Source organism: Ambystoma mexicanum, chromosome 11 (assembly GCF_040938575.1).
Source record: "Ambystoma mexicanum isolate Mex_15411 chromosome 11, UKY_AmexF1_1, whole genome shotgun sequence".
Classification (NCBI taxonomy): Eukaryota; Metazoa; Chordata; class Amphibia; order Caudata; family Ambystomatidae; genus Ambystoma; species Ambystoma mexicanum.
The window spans coordinates 771,947,233-771,966,873 of record NC_090934.1 but is presented as its reverse complement, the minus strand read 5'-3'; the positions used below and the strand labels follow the sequence as shown (position 1 = coordinate 771,966,873).

Genomic DNA, 19,641 nt, shown 5'->3' with positions numbered 1-19,641 from the left:
ATCATGCTTTTTGAGGCTCCTAAACCTCTTAAGATACTGGGAAGGGGTCTTCCCAAACCTAGCTATCAAAGCTAGTTTCACACATTCATAGTCCTTCCTATCCTCCTCCCCCATCTCCATTACCACATCAGTTGCAACAGGGGGAAGCCTAGAGAACAACCAGGTGAGTAAGTCATTTCCTGTGATGTTCTGGAGCCCATGATTATATTCAAACAGAGACAACCAATCCAACACATCCAACTTAGGCTCATACATACCAACCAATTCTTTAGGCATCCGGGGTCTTTTAGGACTGGAACTTCTAGAGGAGCCAGAGAGAGAAACATTCTCAACAGATAATTTCTTCATTTCTAAGTCATACTTGAGCTCCATTTCCCTTAGCCTTAGTTCTTTGTCAGTTTGAGCATTAAGTTTCTTATACTCCAATTCTAGCTTCATTTTCTCCAGTTCAAAGTACTGAGGACTAAATGTGGGACCTGGTAAAGGTCCAGTAGGTACAGCAGGTAGAGCAGGCAGAGGCCTAGGGGGGACAGTTACAACAGCCTCACCCTCCTCTTCTGACTCTTCCTCAGAAACATCAACATTTTGCTCCATGTTAACTTCAACACTGTCATCTACAGTCGCTGGAGTGGTAGGTTCCTCTGAACCATCACCCAGACTTTGGTTAGCTAACAATCTTTCAATCAGCTCCATTTTCTTGCCCTTAGTCAGGAGATCCTTATGTTTACAGAGCACTCTTAAACAATCAGCAGTTTTGGCTGCAAGGGACTCTTGACTATAGCTTTCTATAACTGACATGTTAGAGGTTTTACTTTTTCAGTGCTAAGCTTTGTGGTTAGTTGCACTAAGGTATCTAAAGCACAATAAAATGTATACTCAATACAAATCCCACCGCTGTACACCAGTGTTAGGCAGAAACCTGTGCAGTTCCCTTGGGGAACACTGCAAAAGATTTAAGACTACAGGTAGAGCAGTAAACCCCTTTGGTAGCAGTCTGTACCACCCAGATTTACCTGGTAGCTGTGGCTGAGCAGTCAGACCTCTCTCAAGAAGAGTTAGGCAGTATGTAAAGTATACACAATATGTACCAAAACACAATAGCACAAGCAAACACTGACCAGAGCTTGGTTTCAAAAGTATATAGTTATTTATTTAAAATACACATAAGTTAAAAACACTCTAGCAAAAATATAGTAAAAGCACTTCAACACAGTTATACTGAAAGTAAATTCAATCCTTTCTCCTATCTAGACAACTCTAGGCTAACACCACTTAATTAAAACAGAGGTGAGTGCTTAACGTTAGATGACACTCTAGTAGTTTCCAAGAAAGGGAGAGAAAAAGCAGAAATAGGTTAGACACACCACTCTAAGGTCCAGAACACTTGCAATAGGCTTAAAGAAGAATAAAGTCACAGGTGAGCAAAAGTCACTAGGCAGGGCCCACTCTTAGAGTAGCCGGAGCGAAAATGTGCCCAAGATCACACTGTTAGTTAGAGATTCAAAGTCTTGCAAAGAGTCAAAAAGAGTTTAGAGTGGCTCAGAAAGTTTAGCCAAAGTGTCCCAGGCACTCCCAGGTTCGAAAGCCGGGGACTAAATCTACCCCGTACAGTCGGTAGCAAGGGAAGCCAGGCGGAACACAGTACCTTAAGCGGAAAGGATCCTCCAGCGGGGGCAGTTGTTCCAGGCAGCGACAGCAAGGCTCGACGTCGGTCAGGGGAGAAGAATATCTCGCTGAAGAGCAGAAGAGAAAGGTCGTAGCACTGCCCGGGAAGAAACCAGCCGCGGAGTCCTCCGGTTAAAGGGTTGGTACCGACTTTCGCGGTATGGGGGTAAAGTGTGGTATTCCGGATGCCGGGGTGCTTGGCACAGGCAAGGCGGCCACGAGATACCTCAAAAGGACGGAAAGAAGGCGAAAACTGGTTGTCCCCACCAGTCAAGGGAAGGAGCCACTCCGTTAAGAGTTCTCCTCGGTCGTCGGGAAAAAGTGGTGAGACGGTTCAGCAGGGCTCCACCGGGTGGTGTCGTCGAAGCAGGTCGGCTCAGCTCTTCCCTCGTCGGATTCTTGGTCCTGTGGCGACTTCTGAAGTCCCAGTCCCCAAAGCCCTGCTTTTATGCAGCAAACCCCCATTCACCCAGCCTAGCTGTCACTCAACCATGCTAAGTGGTGAGCCGGGCGGCTCACCACTTGGGCCAATCAGGACGGAGTGCGACTTGAGTTACCAAGGTAACTCAGTCCAGGGTGCCTAAATCCCCCTCCACCCCTCCTAAGTACCCCAGACAGAGTGGCACCACTTTGGAGGGCTTCTGTGGAGAAGCCCGCCAAAAGTGGAACAAAGGGCTCCACTTTGGGTCAGAGTTACAGAGGCGAACACCAACGCCATTTTAGAATCAAGTTTTGGCAAAAAATCCCAACCGGAGTTATAAAAATAAATATATAAACCGGCGGTATGTTTAAGGCTACCGTAAATAAATAATTAAATGTGTTAGCCTAAAACAATGGGAAATCCCATAGGGAAATATTCGCGGTCGAATATAAAAAGTAGTTTCCACTGCCACCAGCCAAAACTCGATCAGGGGGGACGGAGACGTGCCCCCTCGACTAACAGACCCTGGGGCAATCGAATTGCCCCAGCCAGTACGTCCACAATATGATGGTTTGTACTGGTTCTGTTCAGGATTCAAGACTAGCAAAGTCTTTGGTGACTTTACATGCCCTGGGAGACAGTAGTCAGTCCCAGGGTATGGAGTCTATGTTGGGGAGTCCCTAGGACACCCCTGGGTCACGGCACAGAGGGTGCTGTGTGACCCACATCACAAAAATACATGAGGCCCTATGGAGTAAAAGACCCCATAGCCCATTCAACACAAGGTTTAACCAAGAAAACACACTTCAACATGTCCAAGAGTGAGGGTAAAAGAGTCTCACTCTTGGCAGGAGAAAAAAATTAAACCCCAGAAATCCAGCAAAGCTGCTGGGGGACTCACTAGGTAGGGAAATTCAGCCTAACCAGAGAATTCTCCCTAACAGACACTAATCCCCAAATGTTTTCTGTTGGTGTGCTCTGCAAATGATGAATCTGCTTTACATCCAGCTCATCACTGTTCAGAATGAGACACTCCCTCAAGTAATAATCCTCAAACAGACATTAATCCCCAAATGTTTTCTTAGTTGTAGAGCATAGGACTGCAATTCAGGAAGTCCCTATTTCAAATCCAGATACCTTCTTCAATAGAGCCTGCTAAAATATTTTTGATCCAGCCCAGTGGCTAGGCTAGCAAGTAGGAAGGAGGGAGAGCTCCCGAATGTAGGGATCCGCTGGCAGCTGATATCATTCATATACTTGGGAGTGAATGTTTGGCATACGTCTGAACTGATGCATAAGAACAACACTGAGGCATTGGTGAAGGGCTTGAGAAAATCCAAGAAGTTCTGGTCTAAATTGCGACTATCAATGCTGGGCAGGGTTGCTATTGTCAAAATGATAGTACTACCGAGGTTTCTATATTACTTCCAAAACATCCACTACTATATCAAAGCATCATTCTTCCGCGTACTAGAGGTAATACTGAGAGAGTTTCTATGGGGGCTTGCCAGGTACAAACTATCCCATGTCACACTGACCCTGCCGTATAAGGAGGGAGGGGTACAGCTACCCGACATGGAGAGAATCTATCTTGCAGCACAACTCGGCTTTGTGGCCAAGTTGCTTGCAGACGAGACCACTACGGAAAAAAGGTTGATAAAATAACTAGTGACACTAGTGCATTTAAAAGAAATATTGTGGGTCCCACTCGGGTGCCTGGGTAAAGTACTGATGATAGTAGAACTGGGCGGTATTACCCAAATAGACCTTTTACAATTGGCCTTTTGAACAATGGACCCAATTATAGTGGTCCTATTTGACCTTCTGCACAATTGACCTTTATATTAATTTAGTTATTTTATATATGTATTGGGTTGGTTTTGAATTATAAATAATATAAGGGGATTGGGTGGGGGTTCGAGGGGGGTTTTGGATTGGGTGGGGGGGTTGCAGGGGTTTCATCCCCGCATATATGTCCTAATTGACCTTCTAAATTAGGTCAATTCTCCTGAGGTCAATTCTCCCGAGGTCAATTGTGAAAAGGTCAATTAGTATACCACCAACTGGGCAGGCAGGTATGGAAGAGGGCTCAAAGGTTACTGGACCGCAGACACCCTTGCTCACCAGATACCCCAATTGCAGATGATATTTGTAAGACCAGACCATACCTAGCAAGCCTACGGCGCTGGGAGAGATTTGGCATTTACACCTGGGGAGACATGTATGAAGAGGGTGCTTTTAAGGAATATGAATCTCTGAGAGAAAAAAGGTGTTCCCAGTGGACAGTTCTTATTGTACCAGAGGACCAGGAGGGTCGCAAAGGAGGAATGGGAGAGTTGGCCAGAGGAACCATCGGCAGACCCCCTGCTGACTTTGATACACAGTCTGGGGGAGGGTTGGAGACCGGTGTTCAGATTGTATGGCCAGCTGCTGGATAGACCAAACCCTAAAAGTGAATCACTGAAGCAAAAGTGGGAAGCAGACCTGGGAATTGACATAACTGAAAGAGAATGGGAAAGAATACTAATGTACTCTCGGGAGGTGCCTAGAAATGCCAGGTTCAGGCTGATACAGTTGAACATCTTGTATCGAACGAACATGACACCAAGTAGAATAGCTAGCTTTAGCAACAAAATACGCACATTATGCACCTGGTGTGGTTCAAGCGAAGCAGGGATCCTGCACATGTTTTGGCGGTGCCCGAAGATGCAACACTTCTGGGCCAAAATAGAACAAGCTGGCAGAAACGCTGGGATAGTAGGGTATAACTGGACGCCAATGGAATGCTTGTTAGGAGCCTTCCCGAGAATAAGTAAATTTAGACATGTTGTTAAATTCATGGACATGGTATGTATATTAGCTAAAAGGTCCATTGCAATGGCATGGAAAGCAGCGGCAGGCCCGCAATATACAAGATGGCTAAAAGAACTAGAACACTAGCCAGCGGCAGAAACCATAGTTTGGGGAGATGGGGTGTCCAGGGCAGGGGTTTTGCAAGCCCTGCATTTGAAGCATGGAAAACACTTATTTGGGACATGTTTCACCCATCAGATGATAAACCGCTGTGAATATAATGTGATATACTTGAAATAGTTGTGACAAGACATAGAAGGCAGAGTGGACATGGGACTACCAGTACTCCCGCCCTCATGACCAGGCTCTCCAGGACATATGACACACCTGTGCGCGTCACCGCATAATCTGATCTGTACCACAAATGTACTTGTAGATGTGAAGACAGTTTGTTGTTATGGTATTGTTTATTTGTTTATTGTTGTGAATGCAATACAATCATCGGCAGTTAAAAGTGGCAATTAGGAAGCAATTGCATGTAAACTATAAATGCCAATAAAAATATTCTGAAATAAATAGGGATGCAGGCAAACTGCTACATAGATGGCACTACCCGCCCGCAGCACTAGCAAAGATGTACTCTGAGGTAGACGCACGTTCTTGGCGATGTAAAGGAGCAAATGGTGACTATTACCACATGTGGTGGACCTGTCCACTCATTCAGATATAATGGAAAGAGGTATTGGGCTGGCTAACGGACGTTGATGGGATACATAGACCCAGGGAGCCTAGCCTACTTTTGTTTGGGGTGCACAAGAAGGAGGAAAGCAGGGGCGAGGAGGGCCACATGATCCACACTCTACTAGTAGCGGCGAGGAGTTGGGTGGCTCAACATTGGAAAAGAGGGAGCATGCCCACAGAAAAGGAATGGGTTCAGAAAACGAAATCTATAAATGACATTGAATATCTGACTTATATTTTGGACAAGGCACAAACAAATATAGAGGAGACATGGCTTCCTTTCTTCAACAAGTATGGACGATAACCTGCCCTTGTGATGAAATGGCATGAGGCGTGAACGTAACGGTTGTGACAAAGAAATAAGAGAGACTTGATGAACTGCATGTAGTGGGGAGGGGTATTGGTAGAGGGAGGGGGAATGTAGTACATGTTGGTGCTACTGTTGATGATTTTTGAAAAATGATAATAAAACTTGATTAAAAAAAAATCTGTGCTAGGGTGTTTACATAATGGTAAATACATTATGGGCCTCATTACGAGTTATGCCGGTAAGGGAAAAATGATGCCGGTATGTAAATACCGGCATCATTTAACGTTCCGTAGCATTCTGACAGGTAGTAAATACCGGCATGCCGGTAATAGGGGGCAATCACAACCCACGCAAACATGCAAATACCGGCATCACGAACACGGTAATAACGGGCTGCATGATGCCGGAAAAACAGGCATCGCGGACCACCCGCAAACAGCAACCAAGATACAAGGCAGCTGCCACAGGTGCACACAATCCCCACAGGTGGAGTCAAAGGAGGCTGTGCCAGTATGAACTGAGCACACACACACCGCAACCCCCCCCCCCCCGGTGTAGCCAATGCAGAGTTGGCCATCACAAAAGGCGCACAATGAAACACCACACCCCTTCCCACACCAAAATGCCACCACTAGCACCATCAAACATGTTGCAGGAGGACCCGCCCATAGTGATACAACCACAGCAGCAACAACAGGCAGCACAGAGGAGACGTAGGTGGAGAAGGAGGGCGAGACATGGCCAGCAATCACCACCAGCGCAGCCACCAGTGCCACGTAGGCAGCCACCAATCCCTTGCACCAGACCCAGCCCATGTAAACCAACCCCTGAGCAGACGCACACCCTGGACCGGTTGGACCGTGACACCATCACCACCATAGTGGACATGACACAGAATGACATTGCCAGCCACATCGAGATACGCACTGCCATCCCCCCACCAATAAAGGTGGTTACTGTGCAACACTTCCTGGCCCCAGGCACCTACCAACACACAGTGGACCAGCTGCATGGCATTTCATTACCACTACTCTCACGCATGCTGGACTACGTGCCTGGCAGCCTGGTGAGTTGCACAACTGTCCCATGGCTGTGCTGTGGGGACCTGATCAGTGCAGATGCAGAAGGGGAAGGGCTACTGCACCTGGGTGGCAGTAGCCAGTGAGTGGAGAGTGCATGCCGAGCCAAACACTCCAGACCTGAACTAGCCAAACCGAACCCGACACATCACTGGGCCACAAATGCCAAACTATGCAAATGGATGACGACAAGTAAGAGCCACAACCAGGCCACCATGGCAATGTCAAGCAATGCAGGACTGAACAGGATGGTAACCCTGGCAATGTGGCCAGTGTGAGCATGCAGAATTGTGAGCATGCATAGGATACACATCATGAATTGGAGGCCAAACATTGCCGCACTAACACAGCACATCTGCCTCAGCATGCATGTTTACATCCTGCATCATCTATCAAACCATATCCAGTGTCCCACACCTCATTACAGTATCCATAGCATCTATGTGACTATTGCGTATACGTACAGGGACATGTGCATGCCCACAGCAAATAGCTGCCGCCATGACTGAGTGCCCTGAAAGTTGGCAAGTCAGAGTGACACACACCTATTCCAATCTGCCTGCAGGTGATGGAGGATATACCTTCAGGCCGTGGCTACTTACCCCAATGCTTAACCGCTGAACTGGCATGGATAGGAGTACAATCGCGTGCACACTCGTACCCGTGTTCTGCCTGAGCATACCTTTGGCCTGTGAAAGCGCGGTTACGATTCCAATGCAGTTCTGGTGGTGCACTCCTATATAGGACTGAGGGGGTGGCAAATATCACCATGGCCTGTGTCATGCTGCACAACATGTGCGTCCGGAGGAATGTACCACTGCCAACTGACATAGACATGCATGGGCCGGGTGACCATGAAGGGGATAGAGACGGAGGCGAAGGAGCCCCCCTGCCAGTACATGATGCACGGGATGGCCATGCTGTACGTCAAGCACAAATCCACATGTACATCTGAAACGCACGGACCATGAAAGGAATGTTCCAGTGACACACTGGCTGCATGTGGGCATGCACACTTGTATACTTAGCAGTTCACAACCGTACGCTATCACACATTGAATGTACATGCACAAAATTAAGAATGTCCAGCCATTGAATTGCTTGCAAACAACGGGTGTACTATTCACATACATGTGATAATATTAACATTCCCCTCCAAACACCCCAGTGAACCCCCCCTCCCACCCCACAAACCCTCCAAACACCCCAGTGAAATCCCTCCCCCTCCACACAGATGCTAAGTGTCCCCATGTGTGCATCGGACAGTGCTCCCTTCCACAATGTGTCCTGCCACAATGTCATTGTCCGTGCATTCATTTCTTTTGCATCTTGGTGTTGGGTGGTGCCATGGCCGGCCGTCGTGCGCTCCTCCTCGTGTGACGCACCGGACTGGATTGGGCCGAGGTGGCAGGGGTAGTTGTGGCGGAAGTGTCAATTCTCAATGGACTGCCTGTGTCAAGGTGTGGCCGCTGCATTGGAGCGTTACCTGCACGGATGGCCTCCGTGAGTGTCCCCATGCACTCCTGGAAGGCACGCGTGGATGCCTCCACTGCTGCAGTATTGGCTGCTATTGCCCTCACGATGGCACTCATGGCCTCTCTGCTTGCTTCTACCTGCTGCTGCATGATCTGGAGCATGGACTCCTGCCGGGCCTCGACCCTTGTCACGCGGGTCTCAAATGATGTGACGTCCACAGGTCTGCAGGTTGCTGGCAGGGTGGAGGAGGGCAGAGTGGAGGAGGGCAGAGTCGTGCCTTGCAGGGTGGTGGTAGGCGGCTGCGCGGAGCCATCCTCCGGGGCACTGTCCTCGAACAGCGCAGTGTCTGATTCACTGAGGTCTGAATCATGCAGGCACAGTTTGTCGAGGCACTCAGACTCTGCTAGAGGTTGGGGGCTGGCAATTGGGCTTGGGGTGGGTGTGCCAGGCATCATGTCTGATTCCTCTTTCACCTCTGTGGACACAACATCCTTGGTGGCTTGGGGCAGGGCTACCACTGTTGTGGTTTTTGGTTGTTGGTCAGTGGGTGCAGGTGTTCCCTGCAGGGTTGGTGCCTTGCGTGGCATGCTGGCTTTGGCAGATGACTTCTCCTTGGACGGTTGTGTTGGGGTGTCCCTGGACCCCTTTTGTGCACTGGACGTGCTCGCACCCCTGTCCACTGGTCTACCTTCATCATCAGTGCCTGGGGGATAGAAGAGATGCGGGTCATCAGTGATGTGGTCAATTGGCGGCTGTGATGTATTGTGGTGGGATGTGTCCATGCATTCAGCCATCATTTCATTTCTGGTTTGTTGCTTTGGGTGTACTGAGGGGGTATGTGGGGGATCAATGCATGGCTGGTGGTGTAGCATTAGTTTGGTCTCTGTGTGGTGGGTGCATGGGCATGGTTGGGTCATGTGGCACCTCTGTTGGGATTGGGGTCGTCACTCTGCGTCCATGTGGTGCGGGAAGTGACGATGATTGATCTATGGGTATGTTGATGCATCGCCTTGCCCACTCTAACTTGCCCATCAGTTGGGCCACATCATGTGTCGTGATACGTGGTTGTGATGGTACACTCACCTTCCTCTGTGGTGATTGCCGCCCCGACCTCCTGATCTCCGATCCCCTCAATGCTTTCGGTGTTGATGAAGCGACTTGCCGTCTCCTCCCATGGCATCAATTGGACTGGGGAGTGTGGCCCACCGCCTGTCGCCCTTGCGGCTCTCCGATTTTCGGACAGGGTCCTCCGGACACGGAGGCGGAGGTCGTCCCACCGCTTCCGGCAGTCGCGCACACTCCTTGGGGCGCACCCCACTGCTGTCACCCTCTGCGCTAACTCGAGCCAGACCTCTTTTTTGCGGGTTTGGGCCGCATGCTTGAGGTCTGTGCAGCGTATTACGTCCGCATGCTCTTCCAGTGTGTTGGCGAGCATGGTGAGCTCAGCGTCCGAGAACCGCTGCTTCCTCTTCCTCTGGGTGGATTTCCTGCTGGCCTTGGACATGGTGATGCTCTCCTGACACACACTGACACGGGAGGAGTGTTGATTGTGGAGGATTGCAATGGATTGTGTTTTTAAGGATGGCCGCCGGCCCATTTCCCGTTCCTGTGCGATGACGTAATTTCCGGGTCCATTTTTTGCGAACACGGTAATAGCACGCCGGTATTACCGTGCCGGTATTTAGGGGTTAGTGTGAGGCGGTAGCGCAATGGGCGGGCCCCGCGATGCCGGTATAGGGGGCTTGGAGGCCCTTTACCGGCATGGTGGTATTGCCACTACCGGCATGGGGGAACGCGCGTGCTCGCGCACTCGTAGTCACCCGCTATTGGCGGGTTCATACGTGCATGAACCCGCTCATTCCGGCATGCCGGTAATGAACACGGTTTTACCGGCACACTCGTAATGAGGCCCTATGACTTTAGGGTTACAGTGTGGTCATGGTCAGAAGACAATGACTTACAAACAGAGGCAGCGAGGTTGCATTCAGGCTCAGTAGTTGTAGCTAGCAACATTGTAGCAGTGAGCACTGGAGCGATAGATGAGGACAAGAAACAGTCAGTTTTCATTGTAAGCATAAATGGTTAGGCATTAGATGACATATATTAATTAACGAGCATGTTTCCACCTTACAGGTGTCTAGTAATGCCTGGGCGGAGCTCCAGCACATGGCTGCGTACACAAAAACCCACAGGATCTAACATGCTCTGGCAATGCACGACAAGTGCACAATCAACACACAGCTCAAATCAGCTCAAATCCCAGAGAATGTGACTCAAAATGTTTTAAGAAAATGTGCTAAGGGTCTTGGGTAGATAGAAATTAAGGGTGTGGGACATGGAAATTTTGTATTTGAAAGAAAACAATGATGAGCAATTCCTGAGTAGAGTACATTTTTATATATACAACTAGTGCCATGCGTCTCTTCTCAAAGACTGCGACGAAAATGAGCTAGAGCGAGGTTAAGGGATCAGTGGCCCATTACCAGATCCAAATTACCCTCCTCCCACCCGCAAACTTGTGAAATTATATTGACTGGTGCCCTATAAATATTTATTCAACCATGCCCCCAGCACCAGAGCACGCCACTGACACTGCTCAAAGACATGAGGTTTTTTGGGCAATAAAATGGGATTAATCCGCTAATTGCCATAGCATTACTTTCAGTGTCTTAACAAAAATGTTAGTTGTACTGTGAACTTACTTGGCTTATTGTTTGGAGATATCGTGACCAATCTTCTGATCATACTTGGTGACTGTTGTAAAGGGGGTGTTCTGCATTGCCTTTCATCTGCTTCCATATGCGAGGTGAGAAACTCTCCAACCAAAATTCTCTCTAAGCTGCCATCATCCAGTCCCTTTCCTAGCCACCTACCACAGGGAAACCTAAGGGGAGACATATAAGCAGTAATTACATTCTTATCATATTTTACCATGTATAGTGATCATGACTCAAAGAAAGGTGAAATAGTTCAGTGGGATATGTATCTACAGCAAAGATGTGTGTAACCCATGGGCCACAAGTTTGAATCCCAGCAGGGTTGACTCAGTCCATTCTTCTTCTTAAGGTCAATGAAACATGCACCATTTGTGTCGTATTAACATGTTTTATAAAAGCAGCCACAGACAAGCCAAATCATAGTTTGCTTAAATATTAATGATCAACATTTTTGGGATGTTAGTGATGATCCTAGGGTTGGTACACAAAACACGCCTTATTAAAGAGAAGTGAAACTGGACCATACATCTTTAAAACCGTTTCTTGCAGTTATCAATCAAGGAGATAGTAGGGTCGAGGGTAATTGGAGGAGTTGTGCTCTGAGGCCACATGGGCAGGATGAGAGCAGTAATGTGAGGTTTTGCTTTGTAACTTCCACCACAACAATCCCAAACAGCATAAAACCTGCACATCAAACAAACATGAGTGTAGAGTGGTAGGTATGACTGTTGCAAGATGCAGTTTCTAACCACACGAATCCTGAGTGGGTAATGGGCATGAGAAAATGATTTTGTAATGGGAAAGAATCAGGATAAAAAAATGTGTGATTATATGCTACAATGCAAGAAACATGAATTTTAAAGAGTTTAGGTATTTTTTTGTAATATAGTTATTATTTATTTTAATGAAATGTGGGCCTTCACATTGTATACATTGACACATTATGAACATTTCAATCCTGGTTAACCGGAACAACGCTGTCTGCTGCATTTAGAACTGTCTGGGTTGAAGAAACTGTGGATAAAATAGCATTTCGTTGTAAGAAGAAGACAATTTTCTCAAGCTAAAGGTTTGCATTTGGGCTAACTTGCATACTGTGACAAATCGAGGGAATTCGTCCCTTCTCCTCAAGAGGGAGCCCCCCCCCCACTGTGAGGCTAGGCAGGTGAGCCCACTCCGCAATACCCTCCTTAGGGGTAGAGAAAAGTGGTGCCTCACCATGAGAGACTCTGCCTTAGGGGACAAAGACTCCTGTTCCCGTGAAAGACTCCCTAAAGCTGTGCATAATGTGGCCTACATGGGATGCTTTAAAATACCAGAAACGGTGAAGTACCAGGACTGAGAAGAAGAAACTCCTACTAGATGCTGTTATCTTATGTAAAGAACACATGCTCCCTTTAAATCAGAACATCCAATCCACCTGGACGAGTACGTTGATGAGGGTGCACTCAGAGAGCCGAGCAAGTCTGAGATGGTCCCAAGCTGCGTAACACTTGGAGAAGACGCAAACCAGGAAACACATGAGTTTCAAACTCGCTCGATATTGCAGAGCGGGACGCAAGAGCTACAGCAGACTCGAAGTACAAGAAACCAATAGGGCAGGAACCAAGGATAAAGTGGAAGCAAGACCATGAAGTAGAATCTATGGTGGACAGCTGGTCCACAAACCATCGCCGATACCACCGGCAATAAAGGTTCACAGGGTGTCCGGTCTCAAAGCACAACACCAGGGCGCCACAAGGAAACGACAGAGCATGAAGAGGGAGACGCCAAAGAAGAGAAGGCGCTGGTGGTCTATGACCAGAAAGAAGGCCCCGGAGGAAGAAGTTTCCCAAAGTCCCAAAGATGTTCTCTTTCAAGAACAAAGGCAACTAGGAGAATGGGAAGCACGGGAGGCCCCAAGGGAATCATTAGATTGCACAAGCAACTCGTCTCAGTAGAAGCTATGAAACAGAGTTAACCTGGAAACTAACAAACTCCAAATGTTGTGATTCAAGAGAAAAAAAATATTGAAAAGCTGAATAAAGAGAGAGAAGAACAGTTGATAATAATACCCTGGCAAAAGGGGAAAGTAACTCGATATTCTATGCAGAAAGAATATAATAAAAAAGAGAAAAAGATATGAGCCAGAGTTTAGAGGAACTAGGCAATTGAGCCACATACAAAGTCAAGCAGACCAAAACATGATGAACTGTAATTATCCAAGAGGGAAAGCCCACCAGAGCAATAAAGCCTTCAGAGGATACACTGAGATCAACAGCCAAGATGATAGACCCTATAAGAGACCCCCAAAAGTGATTCCCCACAGAGTAAATAAAACTCAATAGCCCATTTGAAGAACTAAAGAGACTGATCCAAGAAGTCACGAGAGACTATTTATGGATTATGTATCAAAGAGAATCCTACAGTCTAGTAGTAGAAGTACCCTCAGGAGAAGGGAGTCATTTTCCTGACCTAACTTAGTTTTCATAGTTGTAGGATCAGTAGGGGTTGTTTTAGACAGCAGACTTATTTCTTTGGATGTTCACGACTGACTGACGAGCACCTTGGTAACATAGGTAGGGATCACCTATAGTGATAATGGAAAGTTAGGCTTGAGAGTTTTACTTTAACAAAATATTGAACACCATGTCCTCAGAGAGTCTGTGTCCTTCTGACTTACCAAAATACCCACTACGCTGTCCTCATATGATTGTGAAAATTAACTGAACTTCCAGAGATGACTACTGGGTGGCGCTTTAGTGTTGTGTTGGCTCAAACGGCTCATTCCACTTCAAAATGTAAATGAAAAGAAAAAAAGAGGACTGTCCAATGCCCGTTATAACATGTAACCTCCAAACTTGAACATTTGATGGACTGCCGGGCTAATTGATATAATGTTATGTTACTTTGCATTTATATAACGCCTTATGTACCATTGGTATGATCTCATGGCACTGGTAGGTTGAACGCCCTCGGGAACCGAGGTTCAAGTAGAGAGAGAGAGAGAAAGAGAAAGAGAGAGAAAGAGAGAAAGAAAGAGCGAGAGAAAGAGAGAGAGAGAAAGAGAGAGAGAAAGAGCGAGAGAAAGAGAGAGAGAAAGAGAGAGAGAAAGAGAAAGAGAGAGAAAGAGCGAGAGAAAGAGAGAGAGAGAGAGAGTCATAAGGTGCATGTGAGCACCAGATATGTGTTCAGCACAGTGATATCTGCTTCTTAGCGGTAGGTGTGATGGTTGGGAGATCAGGAGTATGTGTTCATTCTGGTTGAGAGGGAACGGGTTCCCAGAAACACTACTGTCAATGCAGCTCCATAGGGGGACGTCAGTAAGGGTGCGATTATACTCTCAAGGTCACCTGTCAGATCAGTGCCAGTAGATAGAGGGGTAAGGCAGCGATGCCTAGGAGCACCCACATTCTTCAATATATTCCTATCGGATGCAGGGGAACATCTGAGGTTGTCGGTTAAAGCCAGCCCAGTACTAAATGGGAGAAAGACCTTCTGGTTAACTTATGCCGACGATATCGTCCTGCTAGATAGAACCGCTATCAGTCTGCAGCGATTGCTGAACGGGCTGAGCGACTATGCCGCTAAAAACGGGCTAATAATAAACATGAATAAATCAAATATTCTGGTATTTAAACATCCCAAGAAAAAGATCAGCTTCAAACAATGGGTATAAGATGGTCAAATAATCCCACAAGTTGAAGAACTATACCTGGGATACAAGGTTTATGCAAGTCCAGCAATATATAGAGTATACCCTTACTAAATTGCTTTCACTAATCCCTCACCTGAAATAAAGCTGTGCCAAATACTGTAAATTCTCCATTGTCCCGATGATAAAGTACTATTTAGCCAAAATAGTCCCAAAACTATGGGATATGGCCTAAAAGCCAAACCACAACTATGGGACCTGAATTGGTCCAAGTTGGAAGGCAGAATTTGGAAGGGGGCGCTAAATCTACCCTGGAGCAACCCAGGGTGTTATTTGCGCTATGAACTGGGACTAAAATCCCTAGGTTGCTTAGCAGAATGGAAACTACTATCCCTTCTAAGAGAGATTATAAATCCCAAACCAGACTCTCTGTATGAGGATATCAAGGCACATCATGACCATCTAAAATCTAGTAGCCTACAGAGACTAGAATCTATGGTGGAAACTGTGCTAACTAAAATAGGTTCAGGCTTGGAAATCTTAATCAGCAATCCCCTGAAGGTGAAACAGGAGCTGGAATCATCAGACTGGATAGAAACTACTGCGAAAGTAAGGTCATCATTCCCCCGAAATACATTTTTGGTTGTTGACAAAAAGCTAGGATTCCTCCCGCATACCTAGAAAAATTCCCAGATGACAAGATTAGGAACAATTTTCTTAGGGCTCGGCTTAATATACCTCCAACTGGGGAGATACTAGAAAACCGAAAACAGGGGGATAAAGCTGTGAAATACTGTAAGGGCTGTGCGGCTCCATAAACCAGTCCCTCCGGCACTTATTAATGGAGTGTGGAGGAACTTGGGCCCTGAGGGTAAAAAACTAGGCAGATTCGTCAAAAGGATTGAATGTTTAACTTCAGAGAATACGTAGCATAGAAAGATATTAGGGCACAAAGTACTGTTGACTGCAGCAGTGGTTGATCTATTAAGGTCCCTAAACAACCTAAACCAAGATAAAGATAACATCAAGGGAAGGGGAGCTGGTGGACACTAGACAACGATGTTGAAAAGTATCCCTGTATCAGAAAACTGAGATTCGGAGGATATGGAGGAATGTTTGAGGAACCAGAGACAAAAGAGGGTTGGGAAAAGTTTGGGGGAGAAATGCAAGTTTAGTTGGGAAGGAGGGGGTGCCTTGCCTGTAATGTGAGGTACTTGACCTACCTACTACCCAGGCTTCTCCTTCCCAAACTATGGCGATTGGGTTGGCTCTCTGGTGTTTTATTGTAAAGATGAACCATGAAGAACTATATTCTGTACTAAATTATAAAGGTTTGTTTTATCGTATTTAGACTGCAAACGAAACACAATAAAAAAATGTTTTAAAAAAAATTACTTCTCCCTGGTAATGTTCTTTCTGCTGGATGTTCCTCCCATGGATTCCTCATCTTAGATGTATCCATATCCTGCTTTGGTGACTCAGAAACCTTTTCGACAGCAGAGGGCGCTGTGCAGCACTGAATCGATGTCCCTTGATGGTTACCATTCCCGCCTCCGGACATGTAGTTGATGATAGTATAATTAGCACCCTCTGCGCCCACTGCCTCAGTTCCTAGATTTCCCTATTTCTGCACAGCCAATTTGAGGATTAAATAACCCACAAGGGCATTGAAAGAAAGAAGTATATTAAAGAATTCACCCATAGTCAGAGCGGTATGCTGGGAAGGCAATGAGGATCCGTAGGAGGAACATCCAGTAGAAAGAACATTATGTGAAGGTTCAGAGGTCTGATTCCTGGGTGAAGAAGACGGCCTCCTTCTTGTAAGAGCAGGCCAACTGTCTGAGGAAGACAGAAGGGAGGGCAGATGGACATGTCTAGAAGTTCTGGGTACCACGTCCTCCTGTACCAATTCAGAGCAATCAGGATCATGGATTTTCCGAACTTCCTCACCTCACGATGACACGAAGAATGACAGGGACTGGTGGGAATATTTACAGGAGTGAAAATTCCCAGTCCACTACAAACGCATCCCCCAGAGATCTTCTCTGAGGAAATTCCCTGTAGTAGAACAGGTCGCATTTCCTGTTGATACTGGATGGGAATATATCCACTTGGCGGTTCTCCAAAGGACGATCTATAGAAGGACATCCTGAGACAACTCCCATTCGTGGGAGATCGGGCTCTGCTTTTTCAGAGCATCTTCCATTGTATTCTCTTCTACAGCTAGGTAAACAGCCGACAGAGAGATCCTGTTTTGTATCACCCAAAACCAGAGCTGCATTGCCTCCCTGCACAGTGGTAGTGACCCGCCACCACCTCTTTTGTTGAGGTAATACATGGACACTGTGTTGTCTGTCATTATCAGGACATTCTTTCCCTGTATGGATGGCAAAATGGAATGGCCATCAGCGCCAGTCTGATCGCCCTCAGCTTTAACAGGTTTCTGTGTAGTCTTCATTCTGATGGGGACAAGCCCACTGATTGTCAGATCACTCATGTGAGATCCCTATCCTGTGAGGGCAACATCTGTAACTACAGTTATCTCCAGCCAGGGTTGTCAAAAACGTTCCACTGTTATCACATTCTCCTTACAGGCCCACTACACAAGATCCTGTGCGACCTTCCTCAGGACCTGAAGAGGGACCATCGTCTTGACTGAGAATTGTCTGGGGGTCCAATGGCGGGGCCTCATCCTTAGGCAGGCTTCTAGCACCAGAAGAATGCATGATGCCATGAGGCCCAGCAATCTCAGAAAGTCGAATGCCGGTAGATATTGGGCGTTCTGAAATCTCATTACCATCTGCAAGATATGTTGATCCCTCAAATCAGGATGTGAAAACCTTCCCCAAGCAAGAGTCCTGGACTGCTCCAGTGAATTGAAGCTTTTGCGAAGGTGTCACCTGGGATGTCTTGAAGTTGAGGGAGGCCCATTTTGTGGAGAGAGTGGCAAGTGCTTTGGAGATGTTCTAGAGCCTGTTCGGGAGAACGAGCTCTGATCAATCATCTAGGTAGAGAAAGATGTGAACCCCTTCCTTCAGATATGCTGCCCCAGATGCCATGAACTTGGTGAAGAACCTCAGGGCAGAGGTTAGCCCGAAAGGCAGCACTCAAACCTGATTGTGGGAACTGCCAATGGATGACGTCAGGTACTTTCTGTGCTTGGGATGCACAGGCATATGAAAGCAAGCATCCTAAAGATCGCGTGACACCATCCAATCCTGGAGCTGAAGGGCCTGTGGATCTGCGAAAGAGTGACTATCTTGAATCTGTCCTTCCTGAGGAACTTTGGCAAGCATCTCAGGTCCAAGATAGGTTGCACTCCTCAGTCTTTCTTGGGAACCAGAAAATAGATCTAGTACCAAATGTGGTATTGTTCTGCTACATGGACCCTTTTCCCAGCATCCTTCAACAGGGAAAGAATCTCTTGTAGAAGGAGTGGACCTGGTTCCCAAAAGGTGTCATGATCACTGCTTCCAAGGAGCTAGGACCAGCCCAACGTCCTTCGAAGCAGGCCCCTAACCTTCATCCTAGGCACCAGCCGGTCCCCACTGGGACCTTTTGGACCTTGTCCTGGCGCCGGTGGCACCGGGCTCATCAAAGTCACTGGTCCCGGCACTGGAAGCGCCGGGCTCATAATTTGTATGAAGATGCTTGGGTGCAGCAGACCATGCTGCTTACTTACCAGCCACATAGGAATCCTCTGTGAGCCGGGACTACTTTCTTACCTGGGTGGGGCAAGCTCCACTGCCTGGATACAACACTGGAAGTCTTCTGGAACAGGAACTCTTTTCTTACCTAGGCGAGGCCGTGGAGGAAGACGCCTCATCACTCCAAGGCTATTTAAACCACACCCAATTGATGAAACGTGCTTCGCGTTATTCTGCATCTGCAGCAGAACGCTCACCGTGTCTGTTCCAGTTTTCTTCTTTCCGATCCGGAACCTGCAAGAACAAACGCTTACCATTCCTGTATCCAGCATTCAGTAGCACCTGCAAAGACAAGAAACAACAGGTTAGCACGGCAACCTTCACGCGCAGCGCCTTCCTCACCTGATCCGTCGGCAGCTACCATCTCTTCACGATGCTCCTCCGCCTGTGAAGACAAAAGCATAGTTATTCCTGTGTGGAATTACTTACCAGCACTCCGCGAATTCCGGTTTTCTTCAACACTGCAATCCTGCACCTGAAAGACAAAAGAAGAGACATTAGACAGGTATTTTACTTACGCGCCATCGCGCCCGCCACAATAGGGCGCCTGCAAATACTTTGGCGTTTCCAGCGTCTCTTCAACACCCGAACTCACAACTGCAAGGGGAAAGAGACAGTTAGAGAGCTTTTGAAAAGCAGGCAACCGGCATTTACTTACGCATTTCCAAGCGCTTCATTCCAAGACTCTGGCTCGAACTTCGGCTTTCTTCACACCATCTTCTACCTCAAGAGCCCTGCAAGACAAATAGAAAAAGCATTATACAGAGCCCTGTTCCACATTAACGTGCCCACGCACCTAAAGACTGCAAGGACTTAAAAGGTGTCCGGAAACTCACCGTTCGTGCAGTTAACGACGGTAGCAATCCTCTGATGTCAAGAGGCCTACGTTTCACCCAGTGAAGGAACTGGCAACGGCACCCTGCACCAGACACAGATGGAGAGTCCAGCATTCACCTATCTAAGTTGAGCACGTTGCCCTTGGGGCTCCATTGAAAAGCGAGGAAGGGAAAGGGAGAGAGATACCCAACAACCCCAGATCATTAACCCCATATTCTTTCACCTGCAGATATCTCACTCTTCGAGTTAGACACACAGTGC

General features: G+C 47.3%; 1 protein-coding gene across 5 annotated transcripts in view; it reads right to left on the bottom strand.

The window, feature by feature from the left end:
- Positions 1–19,641, bottom strand: part of DENND5A (DENN domain containing 5A) — a 2,487,481-nt gene that overhangs the window by 490,967 nt on the left and 1,976,873 nt on the right. For all 5 annotated transcript variants that reach the window (XM_069623676.1, XM_069623672.1, XM_069623674.1 and 2 more), the window contains one exon: positions 11,188–11,369. In XM_069623676.1, coding sequence (XP_069479777.1) covers positions 11,188–11,369 — 182 coding nt within the window. The remainder of the gene's footprint in view (positions 1–11,187; positions 11,370–19,641) is intronic.